This window comes from Taeniopygia guttata, chromosome 5 (genome assembly GCF_048771995.1).
Source record: "Taeniopygia guttata chromosome 5, bTaeGut7.mat, whole genome shotgun sequence".
In the NCBI taxonomy this organism is placed as follows: domain Eukaryota; kingdom Metazoa; phylum Chordata; class Aves; order Passeriformes; family Estrildidae; genus Taeniopygia; species Taeniopygia guttata.
This window is the reverse complement of record NC_133030.1, coordinates 11,269,474-11,292,693: the sequence shown is the minus strand read 5'-3', so window position 1 is coordinate 11,292,693 and position 23,220 is coordinate 11,269,474. Positions and strand designations below refer to the sequence as shown.

General features: G+C 51.7%; 3 protein-coding genes and 2 pseudogenes across 3 annotated transcripts; 1 reads left to right on the top strand and 4 right to left on the bottom strand.

Annotated features, from left to right (window-relative positions):
* Positions 1-149: 149 nt before the first annotated feature.
* Positions 150-22,017, bottom strand: LOC121470097 (mas-related G-protein coupled receptor member D-like; annotated as a pseudogene).
* Positions 8,384-11,723, bottom strand: LOC140684209 (proto-oncogene Mas-like). The gene is given in 5 exon segments (XM_072929382.1): positions 8,384-8,665; positions 8,668-8,898; positions 8,901-9,404; positions 9,407-9,439; positions 11,714-11,723. Coding segments are annotated over 5 exon segments (999 nt in total). The 3' UTR covers positions 8,384-8,444.
* On the top strand, positions 13,390-14,387 carry LOC115495350 (mas-related G-protein coupled receptor member D-like; annotated as a pseudogene).
* LOC140680234 (mas-related G-protein coupled receptor member D-like) lies at positions 16,144-17,022 on the bottom strand. The gene has a single exon (XM_072929381.1). The coding sequence runs from the start codon at positions 17,020-17,022 to the stop codon at positions 16,144-16,146; it is 879 nt and encodes a 292-aa protein (XP_072785482.1).
* LOC115490544 (mas-related G-protein coupled receptor member H) lies at positions 19,639-20,559 on the bottom strand. The gene has a single exon (XM_032748577.3). It carries the CDS (start codon positions 20,557-20,559, stop codon positions 19,639-19,641), a length of 921 nt encoding a protein of 306 aa, XP_032604468.3.
* Positions 22,018-23,220: the final 1,203 nt, after the last annotated feature.

Genomic DNA, 23,220 nt, shown 5'->3' with positions numbered 1-23,220 from the left:
CGTTACCCGAGCGAATTTCTCTTCCTCCCGGGTTTCGGCACCAGATTTGTTGCCTTTATGAAAGACAATGGCGACCTGGTTCCAAGAAGACAGCACGGCAGCCCGGCCTTGCCCGGGCTACTCGGACTAGCGACACTCGCAGACACCAATATGGTGGACGGTCGAAAGCCTTTATTATCTTATCTCATGGGTTTAAATAGTCTTGGGGGTCTTTGCTACGTCAGAGGGGGTTGGTAGGGTCTCTAGGGTTAGTCGGGAGTGGAAAACTACTGGGTTAGGTGTGGTTACATGCTCTGGGGTTAATAGATAACGTGAAGCAGGGAAAACGGGGAAGGGTCTCTCTTTCCGTCACATCCCGAGATCTTCCGTTCGCCTGTCCCTACTACTACAGGCAGGGTCATCTTTATTCTCAGAGCACTCAGTGAATGTGACCACAAAAGACCCCTGTGAGGCATCGTCCAGGACCAGGAAAGGACTTGGAGAAGGAGGCGGATGCTTGTAAAAGAGTCCTAGGAAAATGATGTTTATGTATTAGATGACAAAGGAACTCTAGTGGCTCTGTGTGGTTATTATGGGTAAAACCCCTGTTGTAAAGTCTCACCTCAAATGGAAATATGGAGAGATCCATCTCTTTTTCCTTTCTAATGCCTCCCATTGTGTTGGAAAATTTACTCTGGCTGATCTCAGGATCACTCCCAGTTCCCATCCCATTCCATCCTATCTTATCCCATGGCCGCTCTGTGCCTTGAAGTGCTGCCCATCGAGCTCTGCTGCTCTCCAGTCAGGACATTTGGGATCAGCAGCATCCAGACCCTTCCCAAACTCCTCCAGATCCATCCAAAACCCCCGCAACTTTTATGGAACCCTCTGACCACCTCCAGTCACGCCCCAGGGCCACCTTTTCCCCTAGGACAGCCCCGCTCCTGCCCTGCTCCACCTGGGACCATGAGCAGTGTCTCAGCTTCTCCAAGCCATTCCTGCTTTTCTACCTTGAAATTAACAATTTAGCAAAGAAATAACATGAAACGCGTTTAGCTGCAATGGTATCTCAGGCCTTAACCTTGCTCCCAGGCCTGACCCCCTCAGGTGTCTCAGGCACTGGAACACCTGGGAGAGCAGCATTTCCCCACATCTGCAGCATTTTCCCCACATCTGACCAGTGCGGGCTGGAAAGGGGGTGGGGGATGCATCAGCACAGGGAGGGTGATCCTGTGGGGATTTATTGATCAGGTCCCTCAAGGATTCCCTCAGCCACTACACTAGGTTCCTTCGGCAGTGCAGTGGAAGGGAGCAACAGGCTCAGTCCTCTGCATCAGAGGTGGGCTCATTTCCACAGGAAGTGTTTTCTTCTGGGTCCCCAAACACCCTGTGGATTGCCTTCCTTAGGGACTCCACAGAGGAGTGTCTCCAGCAGCTCTCCATGGAGCAGTGTCTCCAGCAGCTCCCCATGGAGCAGTCTCTCTTCCAGCTCCCCACCAAGAAATAGATGAAGGGTTTGACGCTGCTGGCGATGCAGGTGAGCAGGAAAACCACCTGGGAGGGCACAGCTGTGTAACCGAGCTGCTGCAGGAAAGACCAGAGACTGAGGGGCAGACTGAAGAGTGCAACGAGGACAATAACGATGTCGAGCCTCTTGTGTTGCTGCTGCTGCTGGGAGCCGGCCTTGTAATGAATGAAGAGGATTGTGCTGGAAATGACCACGGGTGCAGCAAATAGGAAGAGGTTGAGGGCGTATATGGAGGTGAGAGCCACATGGCATTTCTCCTTCTCGAGTGACTGGCACTGGGAAGTCACCGTGGGATTGACAGCAGTGACAACAAAGAGGAGGACCCAGAACAGTACAGTCATCATCACCAACAGCAGTCGCTCAGGAAGTTGGCAACCACAGAATATCAGGCAGAGGATGGACCTGCACCTCTGAAAGCTGATGAATGTCAGGCGGTACAGCCCCATGGTGTAGGAGAACAGTGAGAGGTAGAAAAGGAAGCTCAAATACATCAGGGCCATTATAGCATAGCAGGACAGTTCCTCCACAAGGAAGAGCACGGTGGAGGGGACCATGATGATGAGGAAGAGGAAGTCGGTGATAGCCTGGTTGAAGACGAAGTCGGTCGAGGGGTTAATGTAGAAGAGCCGGAGGAAAGCCGCATTCCCAAACAGCCCACAGACACCGAAGAGCAATGTCACAAAGTGTATGGCCATGCTGGAGACATTGATCTCACACTGATCAGGTCCGTTGGTTGGTGAGGCGAAAAGAGGGGACATGGTGCTCACCTCCATGGATGGACGCTGGGCAGGCGGTTGGATGTGGCGCTGGTGGTGGTCAGCGTGGATGGGGAGTCAGTGCTTGGAGAATCCAGGGATGGACCATGCAGCTCCTCAGCAGCTCCCTGCAGCAGGAAGTATTCAGTGGAGAGAACTGAGATGTGCAGGGGAGGAGGGCAGTGGAAATGGTGGGAGAGGGAGGTGGGAGGGTTGGGCCATACGTCAGGGGATTGATAAATACAAGAGAATGAACATTTTCAACTCCCCTGAAGTTCCTTGAAGACTAACTGGGCAGAAAGATTAAAACATGTAAAGGTGTGGACAGAGGATGATAAATGTGGCTGGACCCACTGGGGAAAGTGATAAGGAGGCCTGCAGTGTTTTTGGGGCAAGTTCTGTAACAAGAAGCAAAAGCACATGGCCAAAGGAAAAGTTCAAGGCAAGGTCACCTTTAATATCGCAGCACTCAGTGAATGCGTCCACCAGAAGCCCCCCTCAATGAGCCTCCAGGACCATGAAATGATGCTCAGTGGGAAGTAGATGCATGGAAATGAGTTCTAGGAAAATGGTGTTTATGTACTAGATAAGAAAAACTTTTTAATGCCCGCATAGGGTTATAATGGATAAAATGCATGTTGTAAAGTAGAGATCCTTCTGTGTGTCCTGCTGCCTAGTACTTCCCTCTGTAACACCATTAGTTGGTGTTAGGAGCTTGATTCTGGCTGATTTTGTTATCACTCTTTACCCCCATCTCTGCCCCACTCCCCATCGCATCCCATCCCATCCCATCCCATCCCATCCCATCCCATCCCATCCCATCCCATCCCATCCCATCCCATCCCATCCCATCCCATCCCATCCCATCCCATCCCATCCCATCCCATCCCATCCCATCCCATCCCATCCCATCCCATCCCATCCCATCCCATCCCATCCCATCCCATGCCTGCTCCCTGCCTTGAAGCGCTGCCCATTGGGCTCTGCTGCTCTCCAGTCAGGACATTTGGGATCAGCAGCATCCAGACCCTTCCGAACTCCTCCAGACCCTTCTAGAACACTCCGACCCTTCTGGAACACTCTGACCACCTCCAGTCCCGTCCCAGGGCCGCCTTTTCCCCTAGGACAGCCCCGCTCCTGCCCTGCTCCACCTGGGACCATGAGCAGTGTCTCTGCTTCTCCAAGCCATTCCTGCTTTTCTACCTTGAAATTAACAATTTAGCAAAGAAATAACATGAAACGCGTTTAGCATTTCCCCACATTTGCAGGAGCAGATGCACTCGTGTGTGCACACAGACAGGAAGAGTCCGTGCTGGGTGCCTGTGAGAAATTCCCCTGGGAGGCAGTGAAATGCTCCCTGCAGATCCATTGGCATCTCCTCACCGTGCCAAGGCTTGGGCCTCGAGCCCTGGGGGATCAGCCCAGGAGCCGCCGGCGTTCGGGGATCACCCGAGGGCAGCAGACGGGAGAGATCCCAGCTCGGAGAGGCCCCAGGGCCAGGGAGCTTCTGCTCAGCGCTGCTGGGCCCAGGAGAGCTCCAAGGGTCTCCTTTTGGGCTGCTGCTTACGGGGCCCCAAGGGATGGGCTGCAGCCACAGCAATGTTTCACCCTGGCCACACTGGGGGCCGGCAGCTTGCTGTGAAAGTGTGAGAGCAGGGATGTTGTGGCATTCAGGGAAGGAAAAGAATTCCCAAGGCTGCTGATAAAAGCCCAGGAGGTCGTTGGACAGCAGCAGTTCCTGGGAGCAGAGGGTTTTTGTGATCAGGGCCAGAGGAGCTGAGCCCAGGGACTGCTCCTCAAGGCTGAGGCCTCCCAAGCACGGATCAGAGCCCAGTGCGGGCTGGAAAGGGGGTGGGGGATGCACCAGCACAGGGAGGGTGATCCCTGTGGGGATTTATTGATCAGGTCACTCAAGGAATCCCTCAGCCACTGTACTGGTGTCCCTCAGCATTGCAGTGGAAGGGATAAGTAGGCTCATGCTTCTGTGTCCATGATTTCCAGAGGAACATTTCCAGAGGCACTGTTTTCTTCTGGCTGCTCAAACACACTTTGGAGTGCCTCCCCTAGGGACTGCATGGAGGAGTACCTCCTGCAGCTCTCCATGGAGCAGTGTCTCCAGCAGCTCCCCATGGAGCAGTCTCTCTTCCAGCTCCCCACCAAGAAATAGATGAAGGGTTTGATGCTGCTGGTGATGCAGGTGAGCAGGAAAACCACGTGGGAGGGCACAGCTGTGTAACCGAGCTGCTGCAGGAAAGACCAGAGACTGAGGGGCAGACTGAAGAGTGCAACAAGGAAGATAACAATGTCGAGCCTCTTGTGTTGCTGCTGCTGCTGGGAGCCGGCCTTGAGATGAATGAAGAGGATTGTGCTGGAAATCACCATGGGTACAGCAACGAGGAAGAGGTTGAGGGCGTACATGGAGGTGAGACCCACCTGGCATTGCTCCTGCTCGTGTGACTGGCACAGGGAAGTCACCGTGGGATTGACGGCGGTGACAACAAAGAACAGGGCCCAGAAAAGGGCACTCATCACCACCCACAACAAGTGCTCTGAAAGTTGCCCAGTGCAGAAAAACAGGCAGAGGATGGACCTGCACCTCTCAATGCTGATGAACATCAGCTGGTAGAGCCCCATGGTGTAGGTGAACTGTGACAGCTGGGAAAGCAAGCTCAGATACATTGGGGGCATTATAGCAGAGCAGGAAACCTCCTCCGGCAGGAAGAGCAGGGCAGAGGGAACCATGAAGATGAGGAATAGGAAGTTGATGCTGGCATGGTTGAATGCCACAAATTCAGTGATGGCATTAATTTGGAGGAGCCGGAGGAAAGCCCCATTCCCGGCCAGGCCACAGACACCGACGAGCAGCGTCACAAAGTGTATGGCCATGCTGGAGACATTGATCTCACACTGACCAGGTCCGTTGGTTGGTGAGGTGAAAAGAGGAGACATGGTGCTCACCTCCATGGATGGACGCTGGGCAGGCGGTGGGATGTGGCCCTGGCCGTGGTCAGCGTGGATGGGGAGTCAGTGCTTGGAGAATCCAGGGATGGACCATGCAGCTCCTCAGCAGCTCCCTGCAGTGGGAAGGATTCAGTGGAGAGAAGTGAGATGTGCAGGGGAGGAGGGTGGTGGAAATGGTGGGGTGGGAGAGGGAGGTGGGAGGGTTAGGCTGGTTTGCAGGGAAATGATAAATAAGAGAGAATAAACATTTTCACCTCTTCTGAAGTTGCTCAAAGATAAGTGGCCCCTTAACTGGTGAAAATATAAAAGGCTGTAAAAATGTGGACCCAGGATGATAATTGTGGCTGGAGTCAGTTAATGAACAGATAAGGAGGCACGCAGTATTTTTGGGGCAAGTTCTCTAAAACAAGAAGCAAGAGCACATGGCCAAAGGAAAAGTTCAAGGCCAGGTCACCTTTAATATCACAGCACACACTGAATAGGACCAACAGAGACCCCTTCTGAAGGATTCACCAAGAGCACCAAAGGACTGCCATTAGGAAGGGGAAACATGGAAATGAGTTCCAGGAAAATGGTGTCTATGTTCTAGATAAGAAAAACTTTTTAATGTCTAGGAATGGTTATAGTGGATAAAAACTATATTGTAAAGTCTCACAACACACAGAGAAATAAGGAGAGATCCTTCTGCATTTCCTGCTGCCCAATACATCCCTTGCTAACATAATTAGTTGGTATTAGGAACTTTATTCCGGCTGATTTTGGTATCACTCCTCATCCCCATCCCATCCCATCCCATCCCATCCCATCCCATCCCATCCCATCCCATCCCATCCCATCCCATCCCATCCCATCCCATCCCATCCCATCCCATCCCATCCCATCCCATCCCATCCCATCCCATCCCATCCCATCCCATCCCATCCCATCCCATCCCATCCCATCCCATCCCATCCCATCCCATCCCATCCCATCCCATCCCATCCCATCCCATCCCATCCCATCCCATCCCATCCCATCCCATCCCATCCCATCCCATCCCATCCCATCCCATCCCATCCCATCCCATCCCATCCCATCCCATCCCATCCCATCCCATCCCATCCCATCCCATCCCATCCCATCCCATCCCATCCCATCCCATCCCATCCCATCCCATCCCATCCCATCCCATCCCATCCCATCCCATCCCATCCCATCCCATCCCATCCCATCCCATCCCATCCCATCCCATCCCATCCCATCCCATCCCATCCCATCCCATCCCATCCCATCCCATCCCATCCCATCCCATCCCGCTGGTTTCCCAGTCAAGGCCACTCCCTGGCTGCAAGTGTGGCCTGTTGGGCTCTGCTGCCGTCCAATGGGAGATTTGGGATTGGGGGCACCCAGACCCCTCCTGCCCCCTCCAGCCCCTGCCTGCCTGATGCCTTGGCGTGGCTTCCTAGAACAGAGGCCAGACAAGGTGAAGAGAATGAAAGCAGGTATTTATCAAAGGCCTTCCAAAGGTACCCCTTGGGCAGTCAAAGCCTCTGAGAGGGCTACACCCAAAACGGACAATGGTCACGGGTTTTTCAGACAGATATAAGTTTGGTCCATTTACAAATCAGGGGTTAATCCTGCAATTACAGCTTCAGAAGATGTGGTGGGAAGGTGTGGGATGTGGTGGGGCTGGAGAAAAGATGTGGGATGTGGTGGTGCTGGAGAAAAAGTGTGGGATGTGGTGGGGCTGGTGACCTCAGCAAAGCCACAGGGAGCAGGGTGATGCCCCGTGGAGCCCATGGTGACAAACACAGGTGCCACCCTGCTCCTGGAAGGGGGTGGCCGTGCTGAGGACCACGGCCTTCTCCTCTCCTTGCTGCTGCACCATCGGAGCCTGCTGAGGGGGCAGCTGAAGGCAGTGGAGAGGAAGAATTTCTGAAGGCTGAGAGACCTTTGCATCTGGCTCACAAAATTAAAAACGAAATATCTCTGGGGAGATCTCTGCTGTGACACTCACAAAGCAGTTGGAGTGAGAAATGCTGAGCCCCATGGCCATCGTGTCAGGGCCAGCTGTGCCGGTGCCAGCCCAGCTCTGGGCACTGGAGATCATGGTTGTGCCAGAGAGTACAAGCCATGGGTGTGTCCCCTCTGCAACCAAGAAGTTTAAGTCTAACAGTAAAAGCATTATAGACTAGTAACAATTTTGAGTCAAAATTGTGAGCCTTTTGGAAATTTATTTACCATAGACATGTTCAAAGAAACAACATTTTTTCAGGCATTTTTATGCACTATAATAGTCCAGATTTTTTTATAGATACTCCTAAAAGTGCTCCTAATTTATTATTTCATGTTATGACTGTTTTGTTTCTTTTAATTACTACCAAAATATGTTGTCTCTCTTAGTTTAATACATAACTTGTTGGTTTTTTTTTTTCCAGTGAAAAAATGTTTTATTAACTTTGATGTCTTGGTTAGACAGTTACCATTGATTAAGTCTTCTGAGGTTTACAAGCTTAGGAAATGGGTCTCTTATTGCCATTGCAATTTATCTCTTGCAATTTATTAATCAAGTCTTCCGGCGTGTTCAGGCCTCTGAACTCCTAATTCCCTCAAGATATCATTCTCAGTCTATGATGTTCAATTAATTTCTAGTTATATGTTAACCATTAAAAAATACTTTATTGAATTTTGTTCTCCAGCTACTGAGTAAGTTCTCTAACGGGTACTGATCCACAGAGTTTTCTACTGACACTCAGCCAACACAAATCTAAATCAAAACCAGCTAAAAAACCACAGTCAAATATGCTCTGAGTAATTAAACAGAGTTCATTATGAAATTTCGAAACAATCACAAAATTCCTGGCTAATAACCTCTCTGTCCCCTCCCACCAGCCACATTCCCGGCTGGCAGCAGGAGCCAGGGGAAGCCGGGAAGCGCTGGCAGAGGGGGCAAAGGCAGCTCAGGGTTAACGGTGCTGCTTGTTGACATCAGACCTCAGCAGGATGCAGGACGCAGGTGCCAGGGGGAATTTTGGGATCACGGTCCTGTTGGGAAGGATCTGTTTGGGGAACAGTGCTCTAGGACCCATGAGAGAGGAGCAAAGCCATGCTCCAATGTGATTCCTGCAGAGCATTTCTCACATGTGGCCCTTTGCAAATTCCCTGATGCCTTCTCCTGCAGGAATACAGAGCAGGAGAGTGATATAATGGATATTTAATAATCTGGTGGCTCAAGGAAACTCTCAACCACTGCCCCATGGTCCTGCATTGGGGAAGTTGAAGGGTTTAACAGGCTCAGCCCCCCGTGTCCCTGCTGGCATCATTCCTGTGGGTAGATTTTCCTTCAGGCTCCCCAGAGACCTTCTGGAGGCACTCCCTGAGAGACTCCACGGAGCAGCACAGCACCTCCAGCACTTTGTTACTGAGAAGAAGATGAAGGGGTTGATGCTGCTGTGCATGCAGTGAACAGGAGAACAACCTGAGGGGACACAGTGGTGCAGCCGAGCTGCTGCAGGAAATTCCAGAGACTGAGGGGGAGAGTGAGGAGCACAGTGAGGAAGACAGTGATGTCGAGCCTCTTGAATTGCTGCAGCTGGGAGCTACCCTTGAAATGAATGAAGGGGATTGTGCTGGAAATGACCACGGATGGAGCAAAGACGAGGAGGTTGAGGATGTAGAGGGAGATGAGAGCCTCCAGCAGAGCTTGTGTTCCTGTGACTTGGACAGGGAAGTCACCACAGAAATGGCAGCGATGGCAGTGATGGAAAGGGCCCAGAGCATGGCACTCACCAGCACCCATGACAGGTCCTGGGGAAGGTGGCAGAAGAGCCCACGTGGGCAGAGGATGCACCTGCACCTCTCGATGCTGATGGCCATCAGCTGGTACAGCCCTACGCTGTGGAACATCAGCAAGAGGAGGAAAAGGAAGCTTATGTACGCTGGGGACGTGATGGCAGAGCAGGACAAATCCTCCAGCAGGAAGAGCAGAGTGGAGGAGACCATGAAGATGAGGAAGAGGAAGTTGATGATGGCCAGGCCAAGGATGCAGGCAGTGATGGGTTTCATGGTGTCCCTCTGGATGCAGAACCCAAGGACACAGAGCACAGCCCCGTTCCCAGCCAGCCCACAGAGGCAGATGAGCAGTGTCACACTGTCTATGGCCATGCTGGGGACATCTATCTCACACAGACTGTCCCCTTCAGTGGTGAGATGGCAGGGGGGGACAAGGTGCTCATCCCTATGGATGGACACTGGGCAGGCGGTGGGATGTGGCCCTGGCTGTGGTCAGCATGGATGGGGAGTCAGTGCTTGGAGAATCCAGGGATGGACCATGAGGCTCCTCAGCAGCTCCCTGCAGTGGGAAGGATTCAGTGGGGAGGAGTGAGATGTGCAGGGGTGGAGAGCCGTGGAAATGGTGGGGTGGGAGGGTTGGGCTGTTCTGCAGGAGGCTGAGAAATAACATAGAGAATAAACATTTTCACTTCTTCTGAAGTTGTTCAAAAGTAAAGTGGCCAAAATTTAAAAGGGTATATTATAGATGGATCATGAGATGATTTGCTTTCGCAGTTAAGGGATGAATACTGTGTGAATCTTAAGAGAAGCTTTATTGATGTATAATTATGTTCTTTAGTCTGTTGCTTAGCTGCCCCCTGTTCTCCCCATAGTCCCCTTTCCCCCTCTGTACTGTTTCCATCAGAGATCTCGAGTCATCTAGGACAGGCAGAAAGAAGGCCTGCACCAAAGCTTGCTGCTGGGGTGGGGGTGTGCAGCAGGACAACACCTGACCCTCCAATGAAGTTGCAGGAAAGCAGGCCTCAGCAATGAACAGCAAAGAAGAGCTGACTGACAGATTTTGTGGGGGGGGCAGGTTTAGCTGATGCAATCCAACCAGGGTATCAAAGGTGAAGCATCCATCCTGAACATGAGCCAGACACGTGTTAGGCAGCCAGGAGGGAAGCTCCCAACCATTTTGTCCTTTTGCTGTATTTTTTGTTAAGGTTTAATAAACCTTTAAAAATTTTAACCAGTGGGTGGTTGTTTCTCACAGGATGTAAAGGCTGGCACACAGGATGACAAACATGGCAGGAAACAGTGCAGAAACAGATAAGGAGGCCTTTAGAGGTTTTGGGGCAAGTTCTGGAGCAAGAAACAACAGTGCCTGGCCAGAGGAAAAGTTCCAGGCAAGGTCACCTGTAATATGGCAGCATTCATTGAATGTAACCACCAGAGAGACCCCTCTTAATAAAACTCCAGGATCATAAAAGGACTCCCAGGAGAAGGTGGATGGAAATGAGTTCTAGGAAAATGGTGTTTATGCATTAGATGAGCAACACTATTTAATGCCTACATATGGTTATAATGCATTAATAACATGTTGTAAAGGCTCATCACAAATGCAATACAAGAAGAGATCCTTATGTGTCCTGTGGAGGTAAAGAATTTCTGCTTCCAAATGCTTTGCAATGTGTTATAAAGTTTGTTCAGGCCCATTTCAGAATTAGGATACAGCTGCGATTCACAGGAGAAGAGAGAGGACCTGGGGAGGGCACTGGGATCACTGGGAGAGGGTGGCAGGAGCAGAGCAGCTGCTGGAGGAGAGGAAGGTGGGGCAGGGAGGAAGGAAAACATTCCACTGACCTGTTCCCTGTGGGGCAGCAGCAGGCAAAGGGGTCTGTGCAGATCAGCGGCGCTTCCTGGAACCTCTTGCTCCTTTGGGATCCATGTCCTGCAGCGGCTCCTGCCAGGTCAGTGACATGAAGGAGAAAGTGCCCAGATCACCAGGAGCTCCCCAGTCCTGTCCTGCTGGCTCCTCTCTGTGCCCTGTCCCGCCGTTGTTTCGCAAGGCTTGGTGGGAGAATCGGAAATTGAATCTTTGGCTACGTCAGAATTTCACTTCCTCAGAGTTGTTTGTCTTGGGTTTTTTTTCTGCCAGAGTGGAAATATCTTGACATGCAGATTTCTTTGAATGGCAGCTCATTTCTTCCTGACTAGAAACAGTCTTCCAAATGTGACAGTCTCCAAATGCTTTCCCTCTCTCGCAGGTTTCTGCCATTCCTCATTTCCCTACCCTGAGGGGTCACTGTCCCTGCAGCTGCAGAGAGCTGCTGGTGGTGCTGGTGGCACTGGACTGCTGGCAGTGCTGCGAGTGCTCACAGCACTGCTGAAGCATTTGGCTGCTTCTCAGAAACAACTCCCATTCTGGGAAGAGATCTGGGATCGTTGCCAAAAACTTCCCTGGCTTCAATAAAGAAAACTGAGCTGAGAATTCCTATTTCTGTCATTCCAGTGCAGGCTGACACAGCCCAAGGGAAGGACAGCACTCAGTTTCTTGCAGCCAGGCTATCAGCACTTAGAGCCCAGCCTGATTACTGCCAATCCCCTTGATGATGCAATGAAAGCTACTAGGGACCATGATTTGGAGTGCTGTGATCCTCTTTCCAGCCCTTCATTATGGCTCCTCCTCCTCCTCCTCCTCCTCCTCAGACATGGGAGCATTTCTGGTTTTTTTTACCTGACCTCATGCCTCTGGGCGACCTGTGCCAGGGTGTCACCACCCTCACAAGGAAGTATGTTTCCTTAATATCCAATCTGAACCCATTCTTTCTCAGTGGGAAGCCATTCTCCTCATCCTGTCACTCCAGGTCCTTGTCCAACATCCCTCTCCACCTCTCCTGGAGCCCCATCATCTCCTGGATCATGAAGTGTTTGCCCTTGAAAGGACTGGGCTGTGGGAGATTGAGAATCCATAGCTGGGGACACATATGTGGTGTCAGCAGGGGAGAGAGGTGACAATTCTGGTCTCAGGGCCCACAGTTTCCAGCAGGCTCATCGCAGACTCCTGAGGCACATATCAGGGTAGGAATAATCTCAACTCACCTTTCTAGGAATTCCTGGAATTCACTGTAGGCTGCAGTCTGACTGCCAAGGGAGTGTATACATTGACTCAGGGGAGACCTGCAAGGATTTCTAAGGATTAAAACCATCAAATAAACATTGATTTGATTTTCACAGCAGAAATTACATTGCTGAAATCCTAAATCATCCCTCTGTGTGCCTGTGCCTCCATCTCTGGCACAGAATTTATTATTGCATTAATCCTCATAGAAATAGCATGGTGAAGGTCCATGACCACTGAAATTGAGGCATATAAGTGGGAAAATGGGATTTGGACTGGAAATCCAAGTTTCACAGGACATTTGTGCTGCTGTGTCCTAAGGAGCCACCCCTGGAATGATATGGGGCAAGTTCAGGCAGCTCAGAATACAAGATTTGAGGATTTTGGTTCCTTTAGAAACAGAAGAGGAAGCTGACATGGAGACAAACTGCTTTTCCCTTAGGTCTCCTTGCTGAGGCTCTCTCCTGTTCCTCAGTCCCTGGACAGAGTGAAGAGCAGATGGAAAGCAGAGCCCTGATCCCGTCCCAGGCTCTGAACTAGTTCCCTGTTAGTGAGAGCCCTGGAGAACACGAGCCAGCACGGAGAACAGGGGGCTGTGGCAGGAGCTGGGACAGAGCCCGCGCCGGACGCTGCTCGGGCTCACCCCGCGGGCTTCGCTCCCCTTTCCCAAGTGACCATTCCAGGGAAGCTCCTGAAGATCCCGCCCCAGGGACAGCAGCTGGTGTGTGTGAGGAGATGTGAGTGCACTGCGGTGAAGTTCTCCAGGCTGAGAGAGGAAACAAGGTCAGACTCTTCTCGTTCAGCTTAATCAGTGCCCCCTCATTGGGTGGAGCCTGGTTATGAATTATGGGAGGAGAATTGAGATCTGTAGGGAATTAAAAGTGATAAATACTGTGGGAAATTGGAGGGAATATTCAAAGGAGTGTCCTCCTGAAGGAATGCTACAGCAGCTGAGTGATATCACCTGACACCTGAGAGTCCAGGTCACATCCATCCCAAAGCCATCTGCTCTCTGCTATCTCCATGGGCAATCTTTTCCTTCTCCAATTGTTTTCCTCCTCCAGCTCTGTCCTGTCCACAGCCAGGAAGGAGGTATCTCCCTGGCTTTTGTGCCAGGCACACCAGACCAGGCTCCCACATCCTACTTGCCTACTGTCCTGTCCCTCGCCTCTCCCTGTGCTGCTCCACATGGAAGCTGTGGGTGAGAAAAGATGGGAAAAGACACGTTTGGGGGACAGCAGCATTGCTGTGGTGTCTCTGTGTGTCACCCCTCCAGGTGTGTGAGGGCAAGGAGAAGCAGCAGAGGTGTCACAATGAGCACTTTGTCCCGTGCCAGGGAGGGAGCCAGCCCTGCCTGCTGGAGCCAGCCCGGTGGGAAGGCATCCAAAGGAAGCTGGAATGAGAACCACGACAACTGGACCAAGAGTGACAACAGGCACTGGAGCAAAGAGCCTTCCACGCTGCTGCTGCTGCTGTGCCTGTGTGGAATGGTGGGAATGGGGCTGTGCTCCTGCTCCTTGGCTTCCACAGCTGCAGGAACCCCCTCACCACCTGTGTTCTCAGCCTGGCCATGGCTGGCTTCATCTTCCTGCTCTCCATCACCATCGCCCTGGGGTTATTTTCTGTCCCAGAGAGCTTCTGCCACCAGCTGGCTTGTGGCGTGTGACAGCTGGCCTGAAGGTCACCATCCCCTTGGCTTTCACTGCCACTGTCTCCTCTCTGACAGCCCCCAGTGCTGTGACAGCTTTGTTTGTGCTCCCCGTGTCCAGCTGCCCTGCCACTGCTCCCAGCGCTTCCCGGTGCTCCTGTGTGCCCTGCTCTGGCTGCTCTCCTTCCTGCTCACTGTCAGCCTCAATTTCTGCCCTTTGGCGCTCATGGCTTTGGTCCTGAGCTGCCTCTCCTCTGTGCTCACCTTGACTTGTTCTGCTCTGCCCTGCTGGCCAGGCTCCTGTGCTGCTCATGGAAACAGCCCCCAGGGAAGCTCTGGGCCCTGCTCCTGCTGCCTGTTGTCTCCTTCCCCTTCTCCACCGCTGATTTTGGGTACTGGCTCTTGCTGAGGGTGTTTGACTTCTCTGTCGTTGCCCTCAGCACCTCTGTCCTGCTTGCCTGAGCCAACAGCAGTGCCCGCCCGCTGATTTACTTCTTGGCTGGGAGCTGTGCAAAGGAATTCAGCCCCTCTGTTAGTGTTGCTTTCCAGAGGGAATTTGTGGTTGTGTCAGAGCCAGGGAATAGGGACAACACAGTGGAACCATCAGAGACTCATCAGAGTCATCATGAAATAGAATTATAAATATCCAGAGTTGGAACGAACCCACAGGAATCATACACTTGAGTTCCTGGCCATGCACAGGACATCCCAAAAATCCCAGCCTGTGCCTGAGAGCATTGTGCAAATGCTCCTTGAGCTCTGTCAGGCTGGTGCTGTGTGCAGCAGGGGAACTCCTGCCTGGGGTGGATGCTGAATAACATGGGGAATCATCATGGAATGGTTTGTGTTGGAAGGAACCATAGAGATCATCTCATTCCATCTCTCCTCCTGCCATGGGCAGGGAAACTCAGGAAAACTTTTGCTTTGAAATCTTTGCTCTTTTGAAAGGATGCTGAGGTAGGGAGTGGCCTGGGTGACACAGGAGACAAGGAAGGTGCTGGAAAGTAGAAAAAATACATTGAAGGATCATGATCCTCCTGCACTTACCTTGAAAGAAACCCCCTGGCTGAGTTGTTCTTCCCTGGACAAGAGGTTGCACCATGGAAAGTTTCTGCTTTGCAATGGACAGGGAAAAGGGAGACAGGGAGAGAAAAGCCTCTCAGATGTCAAAGTCTCTCTCTTCTCTGTCAAACTTTCTCTCTCAATTGTGTCTCCAAAGCCTGACTCAGCATCAGCATCCACAACTTTCCCTCTCACTTCCCTTTCCAGAAGCATTGGCATGTTGGTTTCCCCTGGATTTAAGGCAGTGGGAAAAGGAGGGACAACTTCCCTCTAAGCAATAGCTGTGGCTGCTGGCCAGGTCTCTCCCAGGAGGAATGAGGAGATCCTGGCACTGCCAACATCATCCCAACCATTGCAGGGATGTGCCTTAGGAAGGGCTCTGGAATGAGACAGGTACTGCCCTGCTCACAGACAAGGCATAGGCTTTGCAATGGGATAAAGTAAGGAAAGAAGGAAATGAGCCATTTTGGACACTGTTCACCAGAGACAGGCTCTGCAGTGAAGCCTGGATGTTGTTTATTCAAGAAATTCAGTGCTCAATTTTGCAGCAGTTGGGACAAAGCAACACGGACCTTCTAATGCATCCAAATAGGATCACTCTTTTATAAAAATCGGCAGTTTTTTAAACCTTTAATCTCAACCTGACATAATTGAAACGAAACCAAGGCCGCACAGAACTTAACAGAATAAGGGCACCAATTGGCTGCCTCAGCTGCAGTGCTGCTGTCAACATCAGCTGGGAATCCCATCAGCTGGGAATGCAGGGCTGTCTCTGCAGGACAGAAGGGGAAGGATGCTCCGTGTGATCCCAACCCCTTTCCTGCCATCGAGGGGCACCAGCCCTGCAGGGATTTGGGAAATCTCCGACACCACATGCTGGGTGTGTCCCCAGGGCTTAACAGGGTTTAACACATCCCCTTCTTTGCCGGCAAGAGCTCCCTGAAAACACCATGAAACTCATCTGCTGAGCCAAAGGAGATGGAGTTCATTCCCTGGGGCCAAGGCCATGAGGGTCATTCCATGGGGAATAGAGCTGGGGAACAGCACTGAGCCCAGCTGCACTGCCTGGAGCCATGTGGATCCAGGAGGGAGGAGGAAAGCTGTGCTCCAATGTGCTTCCTTCAGAGCATCCCTCAAAAATCACCCAAGGCAATGCTCCTGCTCCCTTCTCCTGCAGGCATACATCACCATGGTGAGGGTGATCCCGTGGATATTGTTTAATCAGGAGGCTCAAGGAATCCTTCCGCCACTCTCCTGGGGTCCTTCAGCAGAGAAGTGGAAGGGATCAGTAGGCTCAAACCCCTGTCTCTCTTGGGGCATCATTTCTGCAGGCAGTTTATTTTTTCTGGTCTTCAAAGACCCTCTGGAGGGAGAGCCGGAGGGATCTCACAGAGCAGGGCCTCCAGAAGGTCCCCACCAAGAAGTAGATGAAGGGTTTGAAGCTGCTGTTGATGCAGTAAAGCAGGAAAACAGCCTGGGAGGGCACATTGAGATAACCGAGCTGCTGCAGGAAATTCCAGAAAATGAGGAGGAGAGTGAGGAGCACAATGAGGGCGATAGCGATGTCGCGCCTCTTGGGTTGCTGCTGCTGGGAGCCCCACTTGGCCTTAATGAAATCAATTGTGCTGGAAACCAGCAGGGGTGCAGCCAAGAGGAGCAGGATGATGGTGTTCATGGAGATGAAAGCTGCCCGGCAGAGCTCCAGCTGGTGTGATGGGCACAGGGATGTCACCGCAGGAATGACAGTGAAGAGAGCAAAGAAGGCCCAGAATTGGACACCGTTCAGCAACCACATCAGGCGCAGAGGAAGTTTGCAGCGGCAGCAGAGCTGGAAGAGGTTATCCATATACACCACAGGGTTGTTGGGCATCAGCCAGTACAGCCCCCAGTAATAGGAGACATCTGACAGCTTGAAAAGAAAATTCAGGTACAGCAGAGGTACAACAGCAGAGCAGGACATGTCCTCCACCAGGGAGAGCAGGGTGGAGGGGACTGTGAGGAGAAGGAAGAGGAAGTCGATGACAGTCACGGTGAAGATGCGATAGTTACAACTTTTAAGTTGGAGGAGGCAGAGCACAGCCCCGTTCCCAGCCAGCCCACAGAGGCAGATGAGCAGTGTCACAATGTGAATGGCCACACTGGGAATATCTGTCTCACACAAATCAGCTCCTTCAGTGGGTGAGATGGCAGGTGGGGACACGGTGCTCACCTCCATGGATGGACGCTGGGCAGGCGGTGGGATGTGGCCCTGGCTGTGGTCAGAGTGGATGGGGAGTCAGTGCTTGGAGAATCCAGGGATGGACCATGAGGCTCCACAGCAGCTCCCTGCAGAGGGAAGGATTCAGTGGGGAGGAGTGAGATGTGCAGGGGCAGAGGGTGGTAGAAATTGTGGGGTGTGAGAGGAAGGTGGGAAGGTTTGGCTGTTTGGGAGGAGGCTGATAAATAACATAGAGGATAAAAGTTGTCAGTTCTTCTGTAGTTGTTCAAAAGTAAATCGGCAAAAAAGATAAAAGGATGTAAAGGCTGGCACACAGGATGACAAACATGGCAGGAACCAGTGCAGAAACAGATAAGGAGGCCTTTAGGGGTTTTGGGGCAAGTTCTGGAACAAGAAGCAACAGTGCCTGGCCAGAGGAAAAGTTCAAGGCAAGGTCACCTTTAATATGGCAGCATCCACTGAATATGACCACTACAGAGACCCCTCTTAATAAGCCTCCAGGATCATAAAAGGACTTCCAGGAGAAGGTGGATGCATGGAAATGAGTTCTAGGAAAACGGTGTTTATGTATTAGATAAGCAACACTTTTCAATGCCAAATGTGGTTATAATGCATTAATAACCTGTTGTAAAGTCTCACCATACACACAAAACAAGAAGAGATCCTTCTGTGTCTTGTGCAGGTAAAGAATACCTGCTTCCTCATGCTTTGCATTGTGTTATAAAGTTTGTTCAGTCCCATTTCAGCATTAGGGGAGCGGAGAGAGGACCTGGGGAGGGCACTGGGGTCACTGGGAGAGGGTGCAGGAACAGAGCAGCTGCTGGAGGAGAGGAAGGTGGGGTAGGGGGAAGGAAAACATTCCACTGACCTGTTCCCTGTGGGGCAGCAGCAGACATAGGGGTCTGATGAGCTCCAGATGAGCTGTGCCTTCTGGTACCTTTTGCTCTTTTGGGATCCATATCCCAAAGTGGATCCTCTCAGGTCTGTACTATGCAGAAGAACGTCCCCAGATCACCTGGAGCTCCTCACTCACTCTTGTTCCTCTGTGTCCTGTGCTGGTGTTGCTCCCCAAGACTCACTGGGGTCATAGGGCAGTCAGAAGTGGTTTTACAACTTTGGCTGTGTCAGAGTTACACAGGCTTAGAGTTCTTATCACAAAGCAAAAAGAAAAAAAGAAAAAAAAAAAAAAGTCTTTGTCTTTGTGAATGGCTCCTAATTTCTTCTGGATTAGAAACACTACTTCCCAGGAGAATGTCCATTCTCTGCCTGCCTTCCCTTCCCTACAAGGGAATGGTTTCTACCATTTCCTTGTTTCTCTTCCCTGAGGGGTCATTGTCCCTCCAGCAGCAGAGGGATGCTGGAGGTACTGGTGACACAGGAATGCTGGCAACGCTGGCAGTCTTGATGAAAGAGCTGTGTGCTTCTCAGAATCAACTCCCAATACGTTAATACCTCCATGATCATTGCCAAAACATGCTCAGAGCCAAACTGTGCCGAGCTGCTCTCCATTCTATCCCTGTTGCATGCTCATTCCTGCTCCCCATCCCCATCCCCACCCCATTCTCCATCCTCATCCCATCCTACCACATCTCTCAGCTTTCCCAGACTGCAGCCACTCCTCCACTCCAAGCGTGATCTATCAGGCTCTGCTGTCCTCCAGTGGGGAGATTTGGGGTTTCTGCTACCAGACCCTCTCCAACCCCTTCTGACCCTCTCCTGAGCCCTTCAAAACTGCCTCCAACACCCAAGACTGTCCCCAGGGCCCCCTTTTCCACCCAACAGCCGTGCTCCTGCCCCGCTCCACCAAGGACACTCGGCAGTGTCTCTCCTCATCCTAGCCATATTGTTCTAGGACCCAGGAGGGAGGAGGAAAGCCCAGCCCCTCTCTGCTCCTCAGGAGAACACAGGATGCTAAACATGGATAGAGCCAGTGCAGAAACAGATTAACAGGTCTACAGTGGATATGAAGCAAATGCTCCCTGCAGATCCGTTGGCATCTCCTCACCGTGCCAAGGCTTGGGCCTCGAGCCCTGGGGGATCGGCCCAGGAGCCGCCGGCGTTCGGGGATCACCCGAGGGCAGCAGACGGGAGAGATCCCAGCTCGGAGAGGCCCCAGGGCCAGGGAGCTTCTGCTCAGCGCTGCTGGGCCCAGGAGAGCTCCAAGGGTCTCCTTTTGGGCTGCTGCTTACGGGGCCCCAAGGGATGGGCTGCAGCCACAGCAATGTTTCACCCTGGCCACACTGGGGGCCGGCAGCTTGCTGTGAAAGTGTGAGAGCAGGGATGTTGTGGCATTCAGGGAAGGAAAAGAATTCCCAAGGCTGCTGATAAAAGCCCAGGAGGTCGTTGGACAGCAGCAGTTCCTGGGAGCAGAGGGTTTTTGTGATCAGCGCCAGAGGAGCTGAGCCCAGGGGCTGCTCCTCAAGGCTGAGGCCTCCCAAGCACGGATCAGAGCCCAGTGCGAGCTGGAAAGGGGGTGAGGATGCACCAGCACAGGGAGAGTGTCACTCTAGATATTTATTATTCAGGTGACTTAAGGAATCCCTCAGCCACAGTCCCAGGGTCTCTCAGCAGTCCCAAGGTCTCTCAGCAGTACAGGGCGAGCTACCAACAGACTCAGATCATTGTGTCCATGGCAGGATCATCTGTGTTGCCACTTTTTTCTTTTTGCTCCTCAAAGACCCTCTGAAGGGAAGGCCGGAGGGACCGCACAGAGCAGGGCCTCCAGCACCTCCCTGCCAAGAAGTAGGTGAAGGGTTTGAAGCTGCTGTTGATGCAGGGGAACAGGAAAAAAACCAGGGAGGGCACATCGAGGTAACCGAGCTGCTGCAGGAAATCGCAGATGATGAGGAGGAGAGTGAGGAGCACAATGAGGACAGTAACAATGTCGCGCCTCTTGGGTTGCTGCTGCTGGGAGCCCGGCTTGGCCTTAATGAAATCAATTATGCTGGAAATGACCATGGGCGCAACGAAGAGGAGCAGGATGATGGTGTACATGGAGATAAGAGCTGCCCGGCAGTGCCCTTGTTCCTCTGATGGACACAGGGATGTCACCGTGGGAAGGACAGTGAAGAGAGCAAAGAAGGCCCAATATTGGACACTGCCCAGCACCCAAAACAGGCGCTGAGGAAGTTCACAGCGGCAGCAGAGTGGGAAGATCTTTTCCATATACACCACAGGGGTGTTGGGCATCAGCCAGTACAGCCCCCAGTAGTAGGACAGCACTGACAGCTTGAAAAGAAAATTTAGGTACAGTAGGGGCACAACAGGAAAGCAGGATATGTCCTCCACCAGGGAGAGCAGGGCGAAGGGGATTGTGAGGAGAAGGAAGAGGAAGTCAATGACAGCCAGGGTGAAGATGCCATCATTACAAATTTTCAGTTCGAGGAGGCAGAGCACAGCCCCGTTCCCAGCCAGCCCACAGAGGCAGATGAGCAGTGTCACAATGTGAATGGCCACACTGGGAATATCTGTCTCACACAAATCAGCTCCTTCAGTGGGTGAGATGGCAGATGGGGACACGGTGGTCACCTCCATGGATGGACGCTGGGCAGGCGGTGGGATGTGTCCCTGGCTGTGGTCAGAGTGGATGGGGAGTCAGTGCTTGGAGAATCCAGGGATGGACCATGAGGCTCCACAGCAGCTCCCTGCAGTGGGAAGGATTCAGTGGGGAGGAGTGAGATGTGCAGGGGAGGAGGGTGATAGAAATTGTGGGGTGTGAGAGGAAGGTGGGATGGTTGGGCAGGTTTGGGAGGAGGCTGAGAAATAACACAGAAAATAAAACTTGTCAGTTCTTATGAAGTTGTTCAAAAGTAAAGAGTCAAAAAAAGATAAAAGGATGTAAAGCCAGACACACAGGATGATAAACATGGCAGGAACCAGTGCAGAAACAGATAAGGAGGCCTTTAGGGGTTTTGGGGCAAGTTCTGGAACAAGAAGCAACAGTGCATAGCTGGAGAAAAAGTTCAAGGTAAGGTCATCTTTAATACAGCATCATTCATTGACTATGACCACCAGAGAGACGCCTCCCAATAAACCTCCAGGATCCTAAAAGGATTTCCAGGAGGAGGAGGATGCATGGAAATGAATTCTAGGAAAATGGTGTTTATGTATTAGATAAGCAACACTTTTCAATGCAAAATGTGGTTATAATGCATTAATAACCTGTTGTAAAGTCTAACCATACACACAATACAAGAAGAGATTTTTCTGTGTCCTTTGCAGGTAAAGAATTACTGCTTCCAAATGCTTTGCAATGTGTTATAAAGTTTGCTCAGGCCCATTTCAGTATTAGGATACAGGCGGGATGCACAGGAGAAGAGAGAGGACCTGGGGAGGGCACTGGGGTCACTGGGAGAGGGTGGCAGGAGCAGAGCAGCTGCTGGAGGAGAGGAAGGTGGGTAGGGAGGAAGGAAAACATTCCACTGACCTGTTCCCTGTGGGGCAGCAGCAGGCAAAGGGGTCTGTGCAGATCAGCGGCGCTTCCTGGAACCTCTTGCTCCTTTGGGATCCACGTCCTAAAGCAGCTCCTGCCAGGTCAGTGACATGAAGAGAAAGTGCCCAGATCACCAGGAGCTCCCCATTCCTGTCCTGCTGGCTCCTCTCTGTGCCCTGTCCCGTGGCTGTTTTGCAAGGCTCGGCAGGAGAATCAGAAATGTAATCTTTGGCCACGCCAGAATTTGACTTCCTCAGGGTTGTTTGTCTTGACTTTTTTTCTGCCACAGCGGAAGTAGCTCGACATGCAGATTTCTTTGAGTGGCTGCTCATTTCCTCCTGACTAGAAACAGTCTTCCAAATGTGACAGTCTCCAAATGCTTTCCCTCTCTCGGCAGGTTTCTGCCATTCCTCATTTCCCTACCCTGAGGGGTCACTGTCCCTGCAGCTGCAGAGAGCTGCTGGTGGTGCTGGTGGCACTGGACTGCTGGCAGTGCTGCGAGTGCTCACAGCACTGCTGAAGCATTTGGCTGCTTCTCAGAAACAACTCCCATTCTGGGAAGAGATCTGGGATCATTGCCAAAAACCTTCCTGGCCCCAAGAAAGCCATCTGAGCTGGGGATTCCTATTTCTGTCATTCCAGTGCAGGCTGACACAGCCCAAGGGGAGGACAGCACTCAGTTTCTTGCAGCCAGGTTACCAGCACTTAAGAGCCCACCCTAATTACTGCCAACCCCTTAATGATGCAATGAAAGCTATCAGGGACCATATTTTGGGGTGCTGTGATCCTCTTTCCAGCCCTTCATTAGGGCTCCTCCTCCTCCTCCTCCTCAGACATGGGAGCATTTGTGTTTGTTTTTACCTGACCCCACCCCTCTGGGCAACCTGTGCCTGGGCCCCACCACCTTCACAGGGAAGGATTCCTTCCCAATATCCAATGTCAACCCATCCCCTGTCAGTGGGAAACTGTTCCCCCATGTCCTGTCACTCCATGCCCTTGTCCAAAATCCCTCTTCACCTCTACTGGAGTACTGTCATCTCCTGGATCATGAAGTGTTTGCCCTTGAAAGGACTGGGCTGTGGGAGATGTGAGATTCCATAGCTAAGGACACAAAAATGGTGTCAGCAGGGAAGAGAGGTGACAGTTCTGGTCCCGGGGCCACCATATATGCCAGTTTCCAGCAGGAGCATTCCAAATCCCTGAGGCACATGTCAACCTGGGTAGGAATCATCTCACCTCAGCTTTCTAGGAGTTCCTTGGAATTCACTTAGGCTGCTGTCTGACTGCCAAGGGAGTGTGGAAGATGACTCAGGGGAAACCTGCAACTTTCTAAGGATTAAAGCCAGAAGAGCAGCATTGATTTGCCTCTTCTCAGCAGAAATTACATTGCTGAAATCCTAAATCATCCCTCTGTTCTGTTGCTGTGCTCCATCTCAGGCACAGAATTGATTATTGCATGAATCCTCTTGGAAACTGCATGGTGAAGGCCCAGGGTCACAGAAATTGCAGCATACATGTGGAAAAACTAGATTTGAAGCAGAAAATCTCCCTGTGGAATGATAGGGGGCAATTTGCACTCATTCAAAGGCATTATTTCATAGTTAGAGTTTCTAAGAGCAACCTGACACAAACTGCTTTTCCCAGAAGGAATGAGGAGCTCTTGGAACTGTCAACAGACAGCTCATTTCAACCATAGCAAAAACGCTGTAATAGCTGAACAGATCATAGTGGAGTATCCCTTCCATGCACAGGATCTGCCCTCA